We start from the raw sequence: 20641 nt of genomic DNA, 5'->3' as shown, positions 1-20641 counted from the left end.
TTCGGGGAGATTTTATATATTCCGCCCGCGGAGGTCGGGGGAATATATACCCTACTCTCACCGGGGACCCTTCAATAATCGGCATAAGTAGTATAGCGGCCTCCTTGCTTATTGTCGGGCAATTCCATAATTGGCCTGACTATAAGAGGGGCGCTAGAGAGCGCATCACGTGCTCTGTCTGTCGGTCGGGAGGTATAAAGGAGGGGTGACCCCCACTTGTTACCCCCCGATTGTGACGTACTGATAGCCAGCGCGGGGGGATTTCCGAGTGACCCCCCCGGTGGTTTGTGACATATTGGTGGCATAGCGGTGGGATCGAGATAATAGTGTGTGTGAGTGTGAGACCCATACTCCCAGACACTAAAGACTGCCTGCAGCAGCTGTGGCTGCTGGGGTCTTCAGACTAGCTCAACACTAGAGTGTCAGAGTGCAGATACTGTAAGGTGTGTGGAGGCATCAGGTGTCAGTTCTGTGTCAGTGACCAAAAGTCTGCAAGAATGGCTGATGGCACCAGGAGCAGAGCTATGCAACTGGCCAATGCTAAGGCAGGAGCCGAAGAGAGGGAGGACGGTGCTGTGGACAGCAATGAGGAGGTTGCCCACGAGTCCTCCAGGAGCTCGACGCCAGAAAACCGTTCTGCCGAGGACATTGCGCAACCTGGCACTGCTGGACAAGATGAGGAGGAGCTCACCCAAGGTTCCTCAACGAGCCAGATGCCAGCCCTCCGCTCTGAAAGGGACAGTGAATCGCCTAGCTCTGCAGCGTGCCGCAGATCACCACGTGCCATTCCACCGAGCCTGGGAGGCTCGGATAGCCTTCTTCAAATGGCTATGGCCCTTCTCCAGGCTGGAGACCAGAAGGGCTACAAGGAACTCCTGGCAGAGCGCAGGGCAGAGCGGCAGGCAGCGCGTGACGCTGAGGCTGCGGAGCGGCACGCAGAGCGTGAGGCTGCGGAGCGAGAGCGGCAGGCAGCGCGTGAAGAGCGAGAGCGACAGGCAGACCGTGACTACCAGCTGCAGCTAGCTCAGCTCCGGCCCTCATCAGCCACATGTGACCTTCGAGACACCAAACTTCCAAAGGTCCGTGTTGAGGACTTCCCAGTGCTGGAGAAGGATGGAGACTTGGACTCTTTCTTGACTGCTTTTGAACGGACTTGCTTGCAGCACCATCTGGACAAGGACCAGTGGGCCAAATACCTGACCCCCCGTTTAAGGGGTAAGGCCCTGGATATCCTTGGGGACTTGCCTGCTGAGGCAGATCAGGGCTACGACACCATCAAGCGGGCCCTGATCCAACAGTACAACCTCACTCCGGAGTCCTACCGCAAGAAGTTCCGGAGCCTACAGAAGGGACCAAAGGACTCCTGGGCTGACCACCGGCGGGCACTTGCCCGAGCTGCCGACCACTGGACCCAAGGCCTGCAGCTTTCCACCGGACCGGAGATCCTGGACTTGTTCATCACGGAGCAACTCTTGTGGAACTGCCCTGAGGATCTCCGCCAGTTCATCCGAGACCAGAAGCCAAAGGGGTCCACGGCTACAGCTGCCCTTGCCGATGACTACACCAACAACCGGGCCCCTGAGGCCAGGAGAGCGGCCACCAGCAGCACCTGGAGAGGGGGTAAGATGAATTCTGCGACTGCCCCACCTGCCCCTAGACTGCAGGGGGTGTCCCCCTCAACTCCCCTCTCCAGGCCCGTGGCGGAACCAAGACGGTGCCACCAGTGCAACCTACCTGGACACTTCAAGGCCATGTGCCCTCAGCGTCCCAAGGCCCCGGCTCCGTCCCCGTCCCAAGGGCCGCCCAAGGTGTATTGTGTGGGTGGGGGTGGTGGTAGGTCCCTGGACAGCTTCCAACCTGTCACCGTCGGCCGGTCTGTGACCATAGGACTGCGAGACAGCGCCTCGGAGGTGACTCTGGTGCGGCCTGAGATGGTGTCCCCCCAAGACTTGATCCCTGGAAAAACCCTCGCTGTCTCCGGGATTGGAGGCACTGACCCGGCGCTGCCTGTTGCTGACATTTATGTGGACTGGGGCGCAGGGCGGGGGGTGAGGGAGGTGGGGGTAACTGATCGGATCCCTGCAAACGTGCTACTTGGGACAGATTTGGGGCAGATAACCTCCCAGTTTGGGCCCCCCCCAAGGGCTGAACCTTCAGCCAGTACTGACATGACTCCTGACAATGTTAATGTGTTATCTATGAATGATGTAAGGGAGGAGGGAGTGAACTCTGATATTTCTGCTTGCACAGACACCATAGACACACACGCAGCTGCAGCTGTGACAGGAGGGGAGGGGGTCAGAGAAAGGTGTGACAATGCCTCTACAAGTAACCAGCCTGTGAGCTGGGATCTGTTGCCCTCTGCAGGGATAAGCAGAGAGCAGGGTGCTGCAGGGGGAGGACCAGTGTGTGGGGTGGGGGCTACCACAGCAAATGTGGGGTCCCCAGAGATTTCACAGCGGGGTTCTGTTGCTGCAGGAGGGGAACAGGCAGGTGAGATTGGGGCCGGTCCAGGAGCGGAAGTGCTCCCAGGTAAGATCTCGGTGCATGGTTCCCCCACAACCGGGGTGTCAGGAAGCCAGGTAGGTCTGCCTGAACCGGCGACTTGGTCAGGAACGGAGGAGGAGCAGGCACGACCCACGGTCGCAGCGGCTGTGGCCGCTGTCACCCGCAGTGGGAGTGCTGGAAGCCAAGGGGCCTCCCGGAGGTCCGATAGCTCTTCCCCTTCTGACCAAGTGGCAGCCGAGTCAGGTGGAGGCCAGGACACAGGTCCCGGGGTACTGACTGAAGATGTGACAGTCTCGTCGATTCTGGCCACATCTAGTCAGGGGTTTCAGGCAGCGTTAGAAGCTGACGACAGCCTGAAAGCTCTTAAGGAGCAGGCGGCACAGCCTCCCTCGGACTCGGACCCGGAGCGAGTGGTCTGGGACCAAGGACGGCTGTACCGGGCCACGGTCCAGCAGGGTTCACCGGAGGCGTGGCCCAGGGACCGACAGTTGGTGGTACCCTATCCGTTCCGGACGGAGTTGTTGCGGATCGCACATGAGATTCCGATGGCCGGACACCTAGGGATCGCTAAGACCAAGGCCAGGTTAAACCAGCATTTCTACTGGCCAAAAATGGGGGCCGATGTGGCTGCCTACTGCCGTTCGTGTGAAACCTGTCAGAGAGTGGGGAAGGCGGGGCCACGCCCCAAAGCCCCACTGGTATCTCTGCCAATCATCGATGAGCCTTTCAGGAGGGTGGCTGTGGATCTGGTCGGCCCGCTGGCCATCCCCAGCAGCTCCGGGAAACGCTTCATACTGACGGTAGTGGACTATGCCACCCGGTACCCAGAAGCAGTGGCCTTGTCGTCCATTCGGGCTGACAAGGTGGCCACCGCATTGCTGGAGATTTTCTCCCGAGTGGGTTTTCCCCAGGAAATGCTCACTGACCGGGGGACCCAATTCATGTCCCAGCTGATGGAGGCCCTCTGTAAGCAAGTCCAGGTGCGACATCTGGTGGCCAGCCCGTACCATCCACAGACTAATGGCCTGTGCGAGCGGTTCAATGGCACCTTAAAGCAGATGCTTAAGATGTTGGTCGACTCCCATGGGCGTGACTGGGAGCGGTATCTCCCACACCTGTTATTTGCTTACCGGGAGGTTCCACAGGCCTCAACAGGATTCTCACCGTTTGAGCTCCTGTACGGGCGACGTGTGCGGGGCCCCCTGGCTCTGGTGAAAGAGGCTTGGGAAGGGGATTTGGCCACCCCTGGAGTGTCGGTTATCGAGTATGTCATGCGCTTCCGGGACAAAATGCAGGCCTTGACGCAACTGGTACACGACAATATGGCTCAAGCCCAGGCCGATCAGAAGCGTTGGTACGACCAGAACGCTTGTGAGAGGACCTACCAAGTGGGTCAAAAGGTGTGGGTACTGGTCCCCGTACCACAGGACAAGCTTCAGGCAGCCTGGGAAGGCCCATACCTCGTGTACCAGCAGCTCAACCCTGTGACGTACCTGGTCACCCTGGACCCTGCCCGTGGAAGGCGGAAGCCCTTCCATGTGAACATGATGAAGGCACATCATGAGCGGGAGGCATGTGCGCTCCCCGTGTGCAACCTGCCCGAGGAGGGAGAAGCGGAAACCCTCTTGGATATGCTAGCCCAGGTTAGGGCAGGCGGATCCATTGAGGATGTGGAGGTTGGCCACCAGCTCTTGGAGGACCAACGGTCCCAGCTGTGGGCCACCCTACACCCCTTCCGGGGGTTGTTTACCAACCAGCCCGGAAGGACTGACTTGGCTGTCCATCACGTGGACACTGGGGATCATCCCCCGATCCGGCGTTCAGCATATCGGGTCTCCCTGGAGGTGCAGCAACACATGCGCCAGGAGATTGACGAGATGCTGAAGCTGGGGGTGATCCAGGCATCCAACAGCGCTTGGGCCTCGCCTGTAGTCCTCGTCCCTAAGAAGGACCGAACCACGCGGTTCTGCGTGGACTACAGGGGGCTCAATGCGGTCACGGTCGCCGATGCGTACCCAATGCCACGCATCGATGACCTGCTCGATCAGTTGGCCGGGGCTCAGTACCTGACCATCATGGATCTGAGCCGGGGATATTGGCAGATCCCCCTGACTCGCAAGGCCAGGGAACGCTCTGCCTTTATTACCCCATTTGGACTGTACGAGTCCACGGTGATGCCATTCGGGATGAGGAATGCCCCTGCCACTTTCCAGCGGATGGTCAACACCCTGCTCAAAGGACTTGAAGGGTACGCGGCCGCGTACCTGGATGACATTGCCGTCTTCAGTCCCACCTGGGAGGACCACCTAGAGCATCTAGCACAGGTGCTCAGGCGGATCCACCGGGCAGGTTTGACCATCAAGCCGGGAAAGTGTCAGCTGGCCATGAGCGAGGTCCAGTACCTCGGTCACCGGGTAGGTGGGAGAACACTGAAGCCCGAGCCTGAGAAAGTGGAAGCCATCGCATCCTGGCCCACCCCCAGGACCAAGAAGCAGGTGATGTCCTTCTTGGGGACCGCTGGGTACTATAGGAGGTTTGTTCCATGCTATAGTAGCCTGGCAAAGCCCTTGACGGACCTCACCAAGAAGAAGCTGCCCTCTGCAGTCGATTGGACAATGGACTGCGAGACAGCCTTCCGGGCCCTAAAGGACGCCCTGTCCAGCCCGCCCGTGCTACAGGCAGCCGACTTCACGCGGCCGTTTGTAGTACAGACCGACGCCAGTGACTTCGGCCTCGGTGCGGTGCTCAGCCAGGTGGACTCTGCGAGCCAAGAGCACCCAGTCTTGTACCTGAGCAGGAAGCTGTTACCAAGGGAAGTTGCCTATTCCACGATGGAGAAGGAGTGCCTGGCCATAGTGTGGGCCCTGCAGCGTCTGCAACCCTATCTATACGGGCGCCACTTCATCGTGGAGACGGACCACAATCCCCTCAGCTGGTTGCACACCGTCTCTGGGACGAATGGGCGATTGTTGCGATGGAGCCTTGCGCTCCAGCAATACAACTTCACCATTCGCCACAAAAGGGGCCGTGACCACGGTAACGCAGACGGGCTGTCCCGACAAGGAGAGGTCGCGGACGGGCGCACGGGGGAACACCGGAGTGTGCTGCCCCCTAGCGCCCTCAAAAGGGGGGAGGTGTGAGGCAAATCCCGGGATATGAAGATGAATTATGACTCCAGTCATAGTCCCTCATCACTCCCTGGCAGTGCCCCCTCCCTTCTTGTTCTCAGTGTTCCACTTACACCTCCATGGCCATGTCCTGTGATATGGAGATGAGGTGGTGTGGGAACAATGGACACAGGATGACTCCCTGCCGTCACCCTGTAGTAGGGCTGCTAGCTAGTTAGCAAGGCTATGGAAATAGCCAGACAGAACGACTCCAGTAAAAAATGGTTCATATCTCGCAAGCCATATTTCCGATAAATATGGCAACCATAAAAATGGTGTCTCCGCATGCAGACGATGCCGGCACACCCTTTTTATGGGAGCAGGACATTGGGAAATGCCCCAGGCGTGATATCAGCCAATGGGGAACTGGCAGACAGGTCATGAGTCCCCTCGTTCTGTAGCTAAATTCATAACTGTCACAATGAGAGCATTGGCGTCCGCCTACGACGCTCCCAGGCAAAGTTATGGCCCATATTCCATGTTGGGATATTGTCCATAACTCAAGCCAGGGGTGGAGCAGTGTTCCCTGTGAGGTCACGAAGGTAGGAGGGGACCTGGATCTGCCCAGGTTGATAACCCTACTTCGGCCATTTTCCAGTGTTCTTCTGCTCGGGGGCCTGGTTGGGAAAGACCTGTGAGGGAGTTCCTGGAAACCTGGTCTACAGCGCCCCCCTGTGGCCAGACGCAACAAGGTAACTGCTGGAACTGTGTATGCCTGTTTGTAACCCATGCTTTGATTGTAACTGTACTCTGACATATGTATATTCTGTAGATTCCCTATTGTATATATTGTAGTTCTAGTGTGCTTTAGGCTGATTAAATTATATAATTAATCTTGGGCTGTTCTGTTATCTCGATCTTGAATCCCACGTCTGTGTGTTCGGCTAATAGTTACCGTGAAGCGGTTGGTGGCAGCGAGTTGTGCCAAGGATTATTGTGGGGAGGCCAGTGAGATTCGGGGAGATTTTATATATTCCGCCCGCGGAGGTCGGGGGAATATATACCCTACTCTCACCGGGGACCCTTCAATAATCGGCATAAGTAGTATAGCGGCCTCCTTGCTTATTGTCGGGCAATTCCATAATTGGCCTGACTATAAGAGGGGCGCTAGAGAGCGCATCACGTGCTCTGTCTGTCGGACGGGAGGTATAAAGGAGGGGTGACCCCCACTTGTTACCCCCCGATTGTGACGTACTGATAGCCAGCGCGGGGGGATTTCCGAGTGACCCCCCCGGTGGTTTGTGACAGGGGGCTTTACACGGTACGACCGATTGTGCAATTTCACAATCGATCGTACCCGCCCCTGTCCTTTTTGCGTCATGGGCAAATCGCTGCCCGTGTCGCACAAAGTCAGTAACCCCCGTCACACATACTTACCTCTCGTGCGACCACGCTGTGGGCGGCGAACGTCCACTTCCTGGAGTGGGAGGGACGTTCGGCGTCACTGCGACGTCACACGGCCGCCGGCCAATGGAAGCGGAGGGGCGGAGATGAGCGGGACGTAAACATCCCGCCCACCTCCTTCCTTCATATAGCCGGCAGCGGCCGCATGACGCAGGTGAGCTGCTGTTCATCGTTCCCGGGGTGTCACACGGAGTGACGTGTGCTACCCCGGAAACGATGAACAACTAAATTAAACGATATTATGGAACCTAACGAGCAGTACATGACTCACGATTTGTGAGCGATACTGCGTCGCTAGGAGGTGTCACACAGGCCGGCATCGCCAGCGATGCCGGATGTGCGTCACAAAAACCGTGACCCCTACGATCTATCGCACGATAGATTGTCTGGTGTAAAGCAGCCTTTAAGGCTATGTGCACACACTGCTTTTTTCGCTGCGTTTTTTGCTCGTTTTTCATGTGCATTTTTGGTCTTAAAATTGCATGACTTTGTTTCCCCAGCGAAGTCTGAGTTTTCATTTTTGCTGTCTGCACAGTGCAGTTTTGTTTTAGGTGTGTTTTTGTTGTGACCGACCACAAAGTTGCAACATGTCCATTATTTCTGCGCTTTTCTCTGTTTTTCACCCATGCAATGCATTGGAAAAAACACAGAAAGAAAAACACAACAAAAAACGCGCAAAAATGCATCAGTTTTTTTGCCACGGGTGCTTTTTTGTGTGCGTATTTTGCAGCCAAAAACTCAAACGCTGCATCTTTGTGGTCACAAAAAAGGCTATGTGCGCACGCTGTTGTTTTTGATGTGTTTTTTGATATATATTTTTTTTTATTTTTTTTTTTTTAAATCTGCATGCCTCTTCTGAAGCCAGCAAAGTCTATGGCATTTTAGGTTTGCTGTGCACACGGTGCGTTTTTGTTCTGTGCAGAAAAAAAATCTGCAGCATGTCAATTATTGGTCCGGTTTAGCAGTTTTTCACCCATTGACTTCAATTCATTGACATTCTTGATGGCCCAAAAAACTGCATCAAAAACTGCATAAAAAATAGCGTCAAAACCGCATCTGGTATTAACGTGTATTTTGCCACAGCGTGCAGAAAATTTTTGCACCAAATCTGCAGCATGTGCATAGAGTCTTATGGTTATAAGTCTTCTTTAATTTAATGGCTTTTACTAGGCAGTCGACACAATAATTTTTGTGCTCTTAAACGGCTGCATAGCATAAGGACAAATCTGTTGTAGCAAACTGAAGTATGCTGAATTCCAATGCCCAAGTCCTGTTCTAGCAGTAAGCATACTATATGTGCATATGTGGGAACAGCTTCAGATTTGTGTACATGAAACCTGCTGTGGATAAGTGAATAAGATTTCACAAATCTCATGTGCTGCAGCTTTTTTTCCATGTAAAAATGGACAATTAGTGCAAATTTCCAAATCTGCAGCATCTTAATTTCTGTTGCAGATTAATTATCATGGTGGTTTTCACCCCTTTCAATGTTGCAGTGGTAAAGAACAAACTGAACACACAGAATATCCACAGCATGTTTTTTTATATTCCAGACCATGTTGACTTTGCCTTAGGCCATGTGCCCACGGGACTATGTACTCGCGGACATATCCGCAAGTACGTCCGCAGGTTTCCCGCAGCTGCTCCCTGGAATCCGCAGATCTCCATAGCTGCGGGATTCCTGCAAAATATCTGCGGAAAACCTGTGGACATTCATACGACTTACCTGGGGAAGTCCCGGCCTCTATCTCCATAGTGGAGGGCCGGGAATACCGCAGATAATTCTGCAGGAATAATTGACATGCAGTTATGTGCGGCTGCGAGACATCCTCAGCATATTCCGCCGCCGCATATACTGCAGCATGGACAGAGCACTCCCCATGTCCCATAGGATAACATGGGGAGTGTCTGTACTTGCTAAAACCTGTGGATTTATCTAGAAAATCCAGATAAATCCGCAGGTTTTTCGCGACAAAATCCTTGGGTACAGAGACCCGTGGGCACATAGCTTAAATGTGATCAAATACCTGTAAATATTATCGTTCATCCTAATTCTGTGCTTTGTCTTGAATTGCAGCTCCGCAGTTGCGTCCTCCTCCACATCAAATAAATTTGCAAATGATGGCAGCTTCTTGCAACAGTTTCTAAAGTTACAGACAGAAAAGACAGGCCCAGGTACGTATCTGCTCAGTTATGAAACCGTGAATATATACAGTACAGACCAAAAGTTTAAACACATCTCATCTCTAGAACAGCTGTTAAGAGGAGACTTTGTGCGTCAGGCCTTTATGTTAAAATAGCTGCTAGGAAACCACTGCTAAGGACAGGCAACAAGCAGAAGAGACTTGTTTGGGCTAAAGAACACCAGGAATGGACATTAGACCAGTGGAAATCTGTGCTTTGGTCTGATGAGTCCAAATTTGAGATCTTTGGATCCAACCACCGTGTCTTTGTAGAAAAGGTGAACGGATGGACTCTGCATGGCTGGTTCCCACCGTGAAGCATGGAGGAGAACGTGTGATGGTGTGGGGGTGCTTTGCTGGTGACACTGTTGGGGATTTATTCAAAATTGAAGGCATACTGAACCAGCATGGCTACCGCAGCATCTTGCAGTGGCGTGCTATTCCATCCGGTTTGTGTTTAGTTGGACCATCATTTATTTTTCAACAGGACAATGACCCCAAACACACCTCCAGGCTGCTGTGTAAGGGCTATTTGACTATGAAGGAGAGTGATGGGGTGCTACGCCAGATGACCTGGCTTCCACAGTCACCAGACCTGAACCAAATCGAGATGGTTTGGGGTGAGCTGGAGCGCAGAGTGATGGCAAAAGAGCCAACAAGTGCTAAGCATCTCTGGGAACTCCTTCAAGACTGTTGGAAAACCATTTCCGGTGACTACCTCTTGAAGCTCATCAAGAGAATGCCAAGAGTGTGCAAAGTAGTAATGAAAGCAAAAGGTGGCTACTTTGAAGAACCTGGAATATAAGACATATTTTTAGTTGTTTCACACTTTTTTAAGTATTTCACTCCACATGTTTTAATTCATAGTTTTGATGCCTTCAATGTGAATCTACAATTTTCAGAGTCATGAAAATAAAGAAAACGCTTTGAATGAGAAGGTGTGTCCAAACTTTTGGTCTGTACTGTGTGTGTGTGTGTGTGTGTGTGTGTGTGTGTGTGTGTGTGTGTGTGTGTATGTATGTATGTATATATATATATATATATATATATATATATATATATATATATATATATATATATATATATATTTCTCTTCCATTCTCTGTCTCCCCCTCTGTATATATATCTCTATCTCTCTCTCTCTCTCTATCTCTTTTGTCTGTCTGCCTCTTTCCCTGTCTGTCCCTTTCCCTCTCGTTCCCTCTCTGTCCCTATCTGTCTTTTTCCCTCTCTGTCTCTTTTCCTCTTTCCCTCTGTCTCTTTCCCTGTGTCTGTCTTTGTCTCTCTTTACCTGTCTGTCTGTCTCTTACCCTGTCTGTCTCTTTCCCTCTCTTTCCCTGTCTGTTTCCCTGTCGCTGTCTTTGTCTGTGTCTGTCTCTTTACCTGTCTGTGTCTGTCTCTTAACCTGTCTCTCTTTCCCTGTCAGTCTGTCTCTTTGTCTGTGTCTGTCTCTTTGTGTCTGTCTCTTACCCTGTCTATGTCTGTTTCTTACTCTTTCCCTGTCTGTGTCTGTCTCTTTCCCTGGCTGCATTGTGACACGCCAACATTCCATATAAGGGCGTGACTGCGCATTCCTTTGAAATTCTGGCTGCACTGTGGCTCCCAGCGCCATTCGCTTTAATGGAGGCAGGTTTTTTGGCGAATAACTGTAAAGCGCGGGGTTAAAATTTCCCCTCAAAACATAGCCTATGACGCTCTCGGGGTCCAGAAGTGTGAGCGCGCAAAATTTTGTGGCTGTAGCTACGACGGTGCAGATGCCAATCCCGGACATACATACATACATATACACATTCAGCTTTATATATTGCATATAGTGTGTGTACTGCAGGGGATCTATTAGCATGTAGAATTTCTCTGCATCCCTTATAAAGCAGTTTACTACAGTGTTTTTGTATTGTTTTTTTTTCCCTTCATCATAGTAAATTCCAAAGCACTTTCTAGTGGCAGCTCATCGGCTACTCAGAAGAAGCCTGTTCTAATAGTAAAGCGTCATGGGCCCTCTGTTGAGAGCATGCTCAATCAAATGAAGTCGTGTACTCGTCCTAAGCAAACACCCAAGATGAATCGTAATACTGTCTTTAAGTCTCCTGAGGATGATGACGATGACGAAGACGACTACGAGCAGTGGTTAGAAATAAAAAGTAAGTGGCAAGTGATAGGAGAGTTTTTCCAGGAAGGGACACGTAACTTAGTGTGATGCAGTGTTAAAGGATTTTCTAATAATCATGAATGGGAAAAATTGTGCTTGTAAAAATATGCAGCTTTGCAATAATTCACCTCCTATTAAAGTGGCTGTGCAAGACTATTTTATTTTTCTACTAAGGACCTAATAACAAATATGCAGATGGTTGTGTGTGGTCCAGATTTGTGAGTGGAAAATTCACATCTTTTTGCAATTGCAGTAACGTGGATGACAAAATGTTACATTTTCATGCACATACTGTGGAGAAATTGACTTGTGGTGCAGATTCTCATCTGTAGTATGTCCATTTCTGTTGCAGATGAATTGTGGTTATAACGTCACCATTGAATTTAATTAGGAAGTCAAAATCCATAATAAAGCCCTTTTTTTCCAAATTCACTGCGGGTGCACAGCAGTCTAAAGGGTGCTTCACACGCTGCAACATCGCTAGCGATCTCGTTAGTGATGTGACACGCCAGATCGCAGGTAAGATTCGCTGAGATCGCACATAGGTCAATTTTTATAGCGCCGGTCACATGTGCGATCTCGACAAATCGTATGTGCGATCTGCCGTGTCACATAGCTAACGAGATTGCTAGCGGTGTCGCACCGTGTAGAGCACCCTTTAATTTATAAAAAATAAATGATTGCTGCTGATTTTATTAATTTTTTATTATTTTTTTTTTTTTTTTTTAAGGTTTCTTGGTGCATCTGTAGTGTTGTTTCGTCCCACAAGATCAATACAGCCATTTGGAGACTTAAGAGGTCTCATAATAAATCTTTAGTTCTATAGTGCCAACATATTCCGCAGCACTTTCCAATTCGGGAGGTTCATATACAAACAAGTAACAGATATAGAGAATACAACAATTAGAGCAAGAAAGGCAACCCTGCTCGTGAGAGCTTACATCTACAATGAGGTGGGGTAGGGGGACAAGGTACAAGTGCTCATTTACAGTGACAATCCAGCCATCTCAAGGAAATGGGGGATAGATAATGGCTTCCTGGACCAGTCAGCCAATCATTGAGATGCTTTTGGGTGCAGTTGTTTAGGGAGCTGAGTAAGTTGTCGTTGCGTCCTGGTTTCTTGGGGTAGAGCATTCCAGAGGATTGGGGCAGCTCAGGAGAAGTCTTAAATCCGGGCGTGGATGGATTGCATTAGTGTGCATGTTAGTCCAACGTTGTTTGCAGAGCGTAGAGATCGGGTAGGGTGATAGACAGGGAAGAGGGTGGCGATGTAGGAGGTGCCGCACTGTGGAGAGCTTTGTGGGTGAGAAGCAATTTCTCGTGAAATTGTCTCAAGACAAACCACCACTATACTAGTAGGCTGGGATGCACCAAGACCAGCATGCAAATTCTGTGAGGAGCCAAAAAATCTGCAGCACATGTCAATATTCTGGCTTTTTATCCCTTTAAAGATGCTGGAGAATTATTTTTTGTTAATTTGTAGCTTTTGATTTATTGTTCTTTCTCTATAAAATAACTTTAAATTATTTTAGGGGGCAATGCTAGATTGCATAATGCGTATACACAAATTAGGGCAGATTGTGAAAATCGTTAAACAAAGAACGGTTTTTGCGTTTAATAACCAATTAGAGCCTAGCTTTCTTTTCTTACATTCTCTAGTAAAATGAAAGTCATGCGGTGATTGGTAGGTGTGTGATCGGTCAGTCTTTTAGTCAGTTTTGATCTCCTTAATGTGAGACGTTGTAGCAATAGTATAGAGAGATGTTGACCACAAGGGCTGAAAATTAGGAATGTGTTGCCCTCTTATTCTTGCTGTTTCTTTCCTTTCCTTTGGTACTCTTCCTAGCTGTTAGGCTATGTCCGCACGTTGCTTTTTACCTGCTTTTTTGCTGCTTTTTCAACTGCAGCGTTTAATGCCAAAATGGTTGTGTTCTGCTTTTCAAGCAAAGTCTATGGGAATTTGGGTTTCTTGTCCGCACTATGCAGTTCAAACTGCAGCCTTTTTGTTGCAGAACTTTGGTCAAAAACTCAGCTTTGCAGTGCAAAACCCAAATGGCAAAAACAATTGACATGTCAATTGTTTTTGCCATTTGGGTTTTGCACTGAAAAAGCTGAGTTTTTGACCAAAGTTCTGCAACAAAAAGGCTGCAGTTTGAACTGCATAGTGCGGACAAGAAACCCAAATTCCCATAGACTTTGCTTGAAAAGCAGAACACAACCATTTTGGCATTAAACGCTGCAGTTGAAAAAGCAGCAAAAAAGCAGGTAAAAAGCAGGTAAAAAGCAACGTGCGGACATAGCCTTACAGTGGATATAAAAAGTTTACACACCCCTGTTAAAATGCCCGGTTTTTGTCGTATTAAAGAAGTCCTATTAAGTGAATAATTTCAGAACTTTTCCACCTTAATCTGTACACATCCATTGAAAAATGAACTAAAATCTTTTTGGATGGACAAAGAAAATTAACAAAGTAAAATAAATTGGTTGCATAAATATGCACATCCTTTTTGGGTAGTAGTCTATCAGCACGTCTAGAACTGCCAGTCTTTGCCCCCTGTTGCTTGCAGTAGTGCTCTAAAATCTGTCACATTACAAGGGCATCTCCTGTGTTCAGCCCTCTGGAGGTCAACCCACAGATTTTCAATTGGATTCAGGTCTGGGCTCTGGCCGGGCCATTCCAAAACTTTGATCCTCTTCTGGCAAATCCATTCCTTTGATTATCTGGAGGTATGTTTGGGGCTGTGGTCATGTTAAAAGGTGACATTTTTCTTCAGCTGTGAACAGTAATATGAAGGTTTTGTTGATTGATTTAACTGATATTTTGAATCATTGATAAGTCTCTCCACCTTGAATGAAGCTGGGGTTCAGCTGCCAAAAATCAGCCCCAAAGTATAATGCTTTCTCTGCCATGCTTCACAGTGGGTATGGTGTTCTTTTGGTGATGTATAGTGTTTGCTTTGCGTCAAACATAGCTTTTGAATCGTGGCCAAAAAGTACAACCTTGGTCTTATCGGACCATAACACTTCTTCCCACATCCTTTTGGCAGACTTGATATAGGTTTTGACAAAACAGATATGCATGGGTATGTTTCTTTGTAAGAAAAGGCTTCCCTCTTACCGACGTACCGCACAGGACACACATATGAAGAATACGGAAGACTGTTATCACATGCAGTACACAACCAATAGTTGATAGAAAATCCTGCTCTCTTTTAATGTTGTAGACCTGTGGGCAGCCTCCAGGAACAATTTTTCTGCTTGTCTTTTCATTAATTCTTGAGGGACGTCCAGTTATAACTAATGTCAGTGTTCTGCCAAACATAAGCAACTTCTTGATTTCCGTCTTTACGGTATTTTTCCACAGTATATGTAATGCCTTGGAAATGTTTTTGTTTCCTTTTCCTGATTGATAACTTTTCTGCAATGAGATCCCTTTGCTGTGTTGTAAGCTGTTTATGGACCATGGCTTTTGCTGTAAAATTCAACTAGGGAAGTGTCAGGAAAATCCTACTACAACAGCTAAACTTTTACATGAGGTTTATCAGAATCACTGTGAATGATGGAATTTGTGTACTGACTATTTAATTTGAGTTTAAATGCGATTGGCTGATTCAGAACACAACCACATGCCCAATTATAAGAGGGTGTTCACACTTATGCAACAACATTACATTAGTTTTGTTATTTTGGCTTCTCATTGGAATCCTTCAGATTATGGATGACCTTAAAGGTGGAAAAAATTCTGAACTTATTCTTCTTGGTATGATTTTTTTTTTACATAACAAAAACCTGACATTTTACCAGGGGTGTGTGGATTTTTTTTTTTTTATAACCACTGTAAATACCTGTTGACTGTTTGCTGTGTGAATTGAATCCCAGTACTGACAGCCTGCTTAAAGTTTCCCCCCCAGAGGACTCAGAAATACGCAAAGTGGTAGAACAGTTGGCTCGATTTGTAGCTGAAGGGGGCAGAGAACTGGAAAAAATGGCAATGGAAGATTACAAGGATAATCCATCTTTTGGGTGAGTGGTAAAACAGTGTTTGCACATTGTAATGTCACTAGTATTGGGCTTATAATTCTAGAAGCATTGTCAGATGTACTTCAACCCATAGCATCCGTCTATAAACATACAGTGGCATGTAAAAGTTTGTGCACCCCTGGTCAAAATTAGTGTTATTGTGAACAGTTAAGCAAGTTGAAGATGACATGATCTCTAAATGGCATAAAGTTAAAGATCACACATTTCCTTTGCATTTTAAGCAAAAAAAAAAAAGTATTTTCATCTTTTACATCTTAAAAATTACAAAAAGGAAAATGGGCCGATGCAAAAGTTTGGGCACCCTTGGAGATTTGTGTGCTCAGATAACTTTGACCAAGATTTCAGACCTTATTTAGCCTGTTAGGGTTATAGCTTGTTCACTATCATCATTAGGAAATGCCAGGTGATGCAAATTTCATAGCTTTATAAAAACCAAGCCTCCTTTTAACCTTGAGCCAAAAAAACATCAGCCATGGCTTCTTCTAAGCAGCTGCCTAGCACTCTGAAAATGAAAATGGTGGAGGCCCACAAAGCAGGAGAAAGCTATAAGAAGATAGCAAAGTGTTTTCAAGTTGCCCTTTCCTCAGTTTGAAATGTAATTAAGAAATGTCAGTTACGAAGAAGAGTAGAGGTCAAGATAAGGTCTGGAAAACCAAGCAAAATTTCTTTGAGAGCTGCTCGTAGGATTGCTAGAGAGGCAAATCAGAACCCCCTGATTGACTGCAAAAGACCTTCAGGAAGATTTAGCAGACTCTGGAGTTGTGGTACATTGTTCTACTATTCAGAGACATCTGCACAAATATGGCCTTCATGGAAGAGTCATCAGAAGAAAACCTCTCCTGCATTTTTACCATAAAATTCAGCTTCAGAAGTATGCAAAAGAACATCTAAAGAAGATGATGTATTTTGGAAACACGTCCTGTGAAGCGATGAGGTTAACAAAGAACTCTTTGGCCACAATGATTGATGTGGAGAAAAAAGGACACAGAATTTCAAGAAAAGGGTATCTTATCAACCATTAACCATGGGGGTGGATCAATCATGTGGTGGGGTTCTGCTGCAGCCAATGGCATGGAGAACATTTTGCGAGTAGAAGAAAGAATGGATTCAATTTCAACTAATTCTTGATGCAAACATAACACTATATATAAAAAAGCTGAAGTTGAAAAGAGGATGGCTTCCATAAATGGATATTATCCTAAACACATGTGAAAATCCATAATAGACCTCAAAAGGTGCAAGCTGAAGGTTTTACAATGGCCCCTGATCTGAACATCATTGAAAATCTGTGGCTAAACCTCAAAAGAGCAGTGCATGCAAGACGACTCCGGAATCTCACAGAACTGGAAGACTTTTCCAAGTAAGAATGGATGAAAATCTCTCAAATAAGAATTCAAACACTCTTGGTTGGCTACAAAAAGTGTTTATAAGCTATGATACTTGCCAAAGGGGGTGCTACTAGGTACTAACTGTGTTGAGTGCCCAAACTTTTGAATCGACCCATTTTCCATTTGTGTTCATTTAAAAATCCAAAACATGAATATATATATAATGATATATATATATATATATATATATATATATATATATATATATATATATATATATATATATATAATATATTTCTGTATTCCCCTAAAATACAAAGGAAAGGTGTCATCATTAACGTCATGCCTTTCAGAGATCATTTCATCTTCAACTTGCTTAGCTGTTCACAATAGCAGTAATTTTGACTAGGGGTGCCTAAACCTTTTCATGCCACTGTAGGTTATGCTATAATTTGAGATTATTCTTTGCAGTACATTGTGTGAAACGGAGCAACTGTGGCTCTGGGTAGTGCTCATGTTTTCTCACTGATGTTAGTTTAATAAACGTGGGATAAATCAATAATACAAGCAATATTAGAAATTCTGTAACCTATCAGAGAAATCTGCTTCTTTGACCACCTGTGAGCCACTTCTTCTCTTGCCCCCCTCGCCATCTCTTGAACTGACTGATTGCTCATTGAATGCTATTACACCTGGGCAATTTTCTGTTTTCATTTTTTCCTTCCCAGAGCCATAATGTTTTTTTTCTTTTTCGCTCCTAATTGGGAGACCCAGACAATTGGGTGTATAGCTACTGCCTCCGGAGGCCGCACAAAGTACTACACTTAAAAGTGTAAGGCCCCTCCCCTTCTGGCTATACACCCTCCCGTAGGAGTACGGATTCCTCAGTTTTAGCTTTGTGCGAAGGAGGTCACACACGCACGCATAGCTCCATTGTTTTTAGTCAGCAGCAGCTGCTGACTATGTCGGATGGAAGAAAAGAGGGCCCATACAGGGCCCCCAGCATGCTCCCTTCTCACCCCACTGTATGTCGGAGGTGTTTGTAAGGTTGAGGTACCCATTGCGGGTACGGAGGCTGGAGCCCACATGCTGATTCCTTCCCCATCCCTTTTTACAGGGCTCTGGGTGAAGTGGGATTTACTGGTCTCCAGGCACTGAGACCGTGCTCCATCTACAGCCCCTGGAGAAGATGCTGGATTGGAGCGGAGTACATCAGGGACATGGCCCTGCTTCCTCAAGGTACTCTGTGTCCCCGTGCATTTCGCGCTCACACCGCAGCATGCTGGGTGTTGTAGTGCGCCGGGGACATCAGCGCTGCGGCGCTTGTGCCATGGCCTCATTTCAGCTTCGCTGAAGCGGGCACACTTTTGGGGAACGGTCGCGCCGGCCGCTGGGACTGCGGCGCGGCTGGCACTTGTGGTGCGCCGGGGACTTCAGCGCGGGCCGCGCTTTTACGGCGGCCGCGCTGATAACTCGAGTCCCCGGCTTTTGCGGCCTGGTTCCGTTCGTTCCCGCCCCCAGACCTGCCAGTCAGGAGAGGGGCGGGACGCTGGTCAGTGCATCAGCGCTGAGGGCTGGAGTCGTTTTTACATACTCCAGCCCTCACAATAGGCACAGAGGGGACACTGTTTCCCGCACTTTTGTTTGGGAACTCCCACGGGCCGCCCCTCTCCACAGACGCCGGCAGCCATTCCTGCTGACACGCTGAGCTGCAGAGGGGAGCCGGGGAGACCCAGACAAGGAATTCTGCGCCTCTTACCCGCTATTCAGCGGGCGGTAAGCAGCCCTCAGGGCTCACCCCCTCTTGTGCCAGTAGTAATCTTAGTATTTTGTTCCTGCAAATACTTTGTACTGCATAGCGCTGGTCGCCTTTTGGCTATAGACTCTCTCACATTGCAGAGAGCCAACAGCATGTCGTCCACAAAACGCAAGGGTGCCAAGGCACAGACATTATATGCTTCCTGTACCGCATGTGGGACTTTTCTACCGGCAGGCTCCAATGACCCCCATTGTGTGCAGTGCTCGGCCCCTGTGGCACTTGCACAGCCGGGACCTCTGCTGGACGTGTCCCAGGGTGTACCACCTGTGAATGCTGTCCAAGTGACAGGAACTGAGTTTACAGCTTTTGCTGACAGAATGTCTCTCACTATGTCACAAATTCTTGACACATTGCGGGCTAGGCCTGTACTTCAGGCCACGGACACTGTGCAATCATTGCCCCCTGGTCCCCCTCAGCTGAATTACTTCCAAGCTCCGGGACGGGCACATACACCTCAGGGTGAAGACTCTGACTCGGACGATGGTCCCAGGCAACCTAAGCGGGCTCGCTATGAGAGGCCTTCACATTCATCTCAATGGTCAGGATCCCAGCGAGATGAATCTATGGGTGATGAGGCGGACGTAACTGATCAGGATTCTGATCCTGGGACCGCTCTCAATCTAGATACACCAGATGGTGACGCCATAGTTAATGATCTTATAGCATCCATCAATAAGATGTTAAATATTTCTCCACCAGCTCCTCTTGTAGAGGAGTCAGCTTCGCAGCACGAGAGAATCCATTTCAGATATCCCAAGCGTACATTAAGCACTTTTCTGGACCACGCTGACTTTAGAGACGCAATCCAGAAACCCCACGCTTATCCGGAAAGGCGTTTTTCTAAACGGCTTAAAGATGCACGCTATCCTTTTCCCCCTGAGGTGGTCAAGGGTTGGACCCAGTGTCCAAAAGTGGATCCTCCAATTTCCAGGCTTGCAGCTAGATCCTTGGTTGCAGTTGAAGATGGAGCGGCACTTAAAGATGCCACTGACAGGCAGATGGAGCTCTGGCTGAAATCCATCTATGAAGCGATTGGAGCGTCGTTAGCGCCATCTTTTGCTGCCGTATGGGCACTCCAAGCTATCTCAGCCGGGCTTGTGCAAGTCGACTCAGTCACACGTGCATTTGCCCCGCAGGTAGCACCATTGACCTCGCAAATGGCGGCATTCGCGTCGTACGCGATTAATGCTGTTCTTGACGCTACAAGCCGTACGGCAGTGGCGTCAGCCAACTCCGTTGTTTTGCGTAGGGCCCTGTGGTTGAGACATTGGAAGGCAGATTCTCATTCCAAGAAGTGCTTAACCAATTTGCCTTTTTCTCGTGACCGATTGTTTGGAGAGCGTTTGGATGAAATCATCAAACACTCCAAGGGTAAGGACTCATCCTTACCGCAACACAGACAAAACAAACCCCAACAGAGGAGGGGTCAGTCTGGTTATCGGTCCTTTCGAGGACCGGGCAGGTCCCAATTTTCCTCGTCAAAAAAGACTCAAAAAGATCAGAGACGCTCAGATTCTTGGAGGTCTCAGTCACGCCCAAAAAAGACAGCCGGAGGAACCGTTGCCAAGACGGCGTCCTCATGACTTGCAGTCTCCGATTCCCACACCCTCGGTCGGTGGGAGGCTTTCCCACTTTGGCGACATTTGGCTGTCACGCGTCAAAGACCGTTGGGTGAGGGATATTCTGTCTCACGGGTACAGGATAGAGTTCAGTTCTCGTCCGCCAACTCGTTTCTTCAGAACTTCTCCACCACCAGACCGAGCCGATGCTCTGTTGCAGGCGGTGGCCGCTCTAAAGGCGGAAGGAGTGGTGACCTCCGTCCCTCTTCAGGAACAAGGTCACGGTTTTTACTCCAATCTGTTTGTGGTCCCAAAAAAGGACGGATCGTATCGACCCGTCCTGGATCTAAAGTTGCTCAACAGACACGTAAAAGTCAGTAGGTTCCGGATGGAATCCCTACGCTCCGTCATAGCCTCAATGTCTCAAGGAGATTTTCTAGCATCAATAGACATCAAAGATGCGTATCTCCACGTGCCGATTGC

The 20641-nt window shown here is 48.6% G+C and overlaps 1 protein-coding gene across 1 annotated transcript in view; it reads left to right on the top strand.

Annotated features, from left to right (window-relative positions):
• LOC142309399 (SURP and G-patch domain-containing protein 1-like) overlaps positions 1-15438 on the top strand; it is a 105568-nt gene extending 90130 nt beyond the window's left edge. Inside the window, exons 3-5 of the mRNA XM_075347188.1 lie at positions 9157-9254; positions 11182-11403; positions 15311-15438. Coding sequence (XP_075203303.1) covers positions 9157-9254; positions 11182-11403; positions 15311-15438 — 448 coding nt within the window. The remainder of the gene's footprint in view (positions 1-9156; positions 9255-11181; positions 11404-15310) is intronic.
• Positions 15439-20641: the final 5203 nt, after the last annotated feature.

The sequence above is a fragment of the Anomaloglossus baeobatrachus genome, chromosome 1 (genome assembly GCF_048569485.1).
Source record: "Anomaloglossus baeobatrachus isolate aAnoBae1 chromosome 1, aAnoBae1.hap1, whole genome shotgun sequence".
NCBI classification, from domain to species: Eukaryota; Metazoa; Chordata; class Amphibia; order Anura; family Aromobatidae; genus Anomaloglossus; species Anomaloglossus baeobatrachus.
Note: the sequence above shows the minus strand (reverse complement) of the source record. Positions and strands in the feature narration are given on the sequence as shown.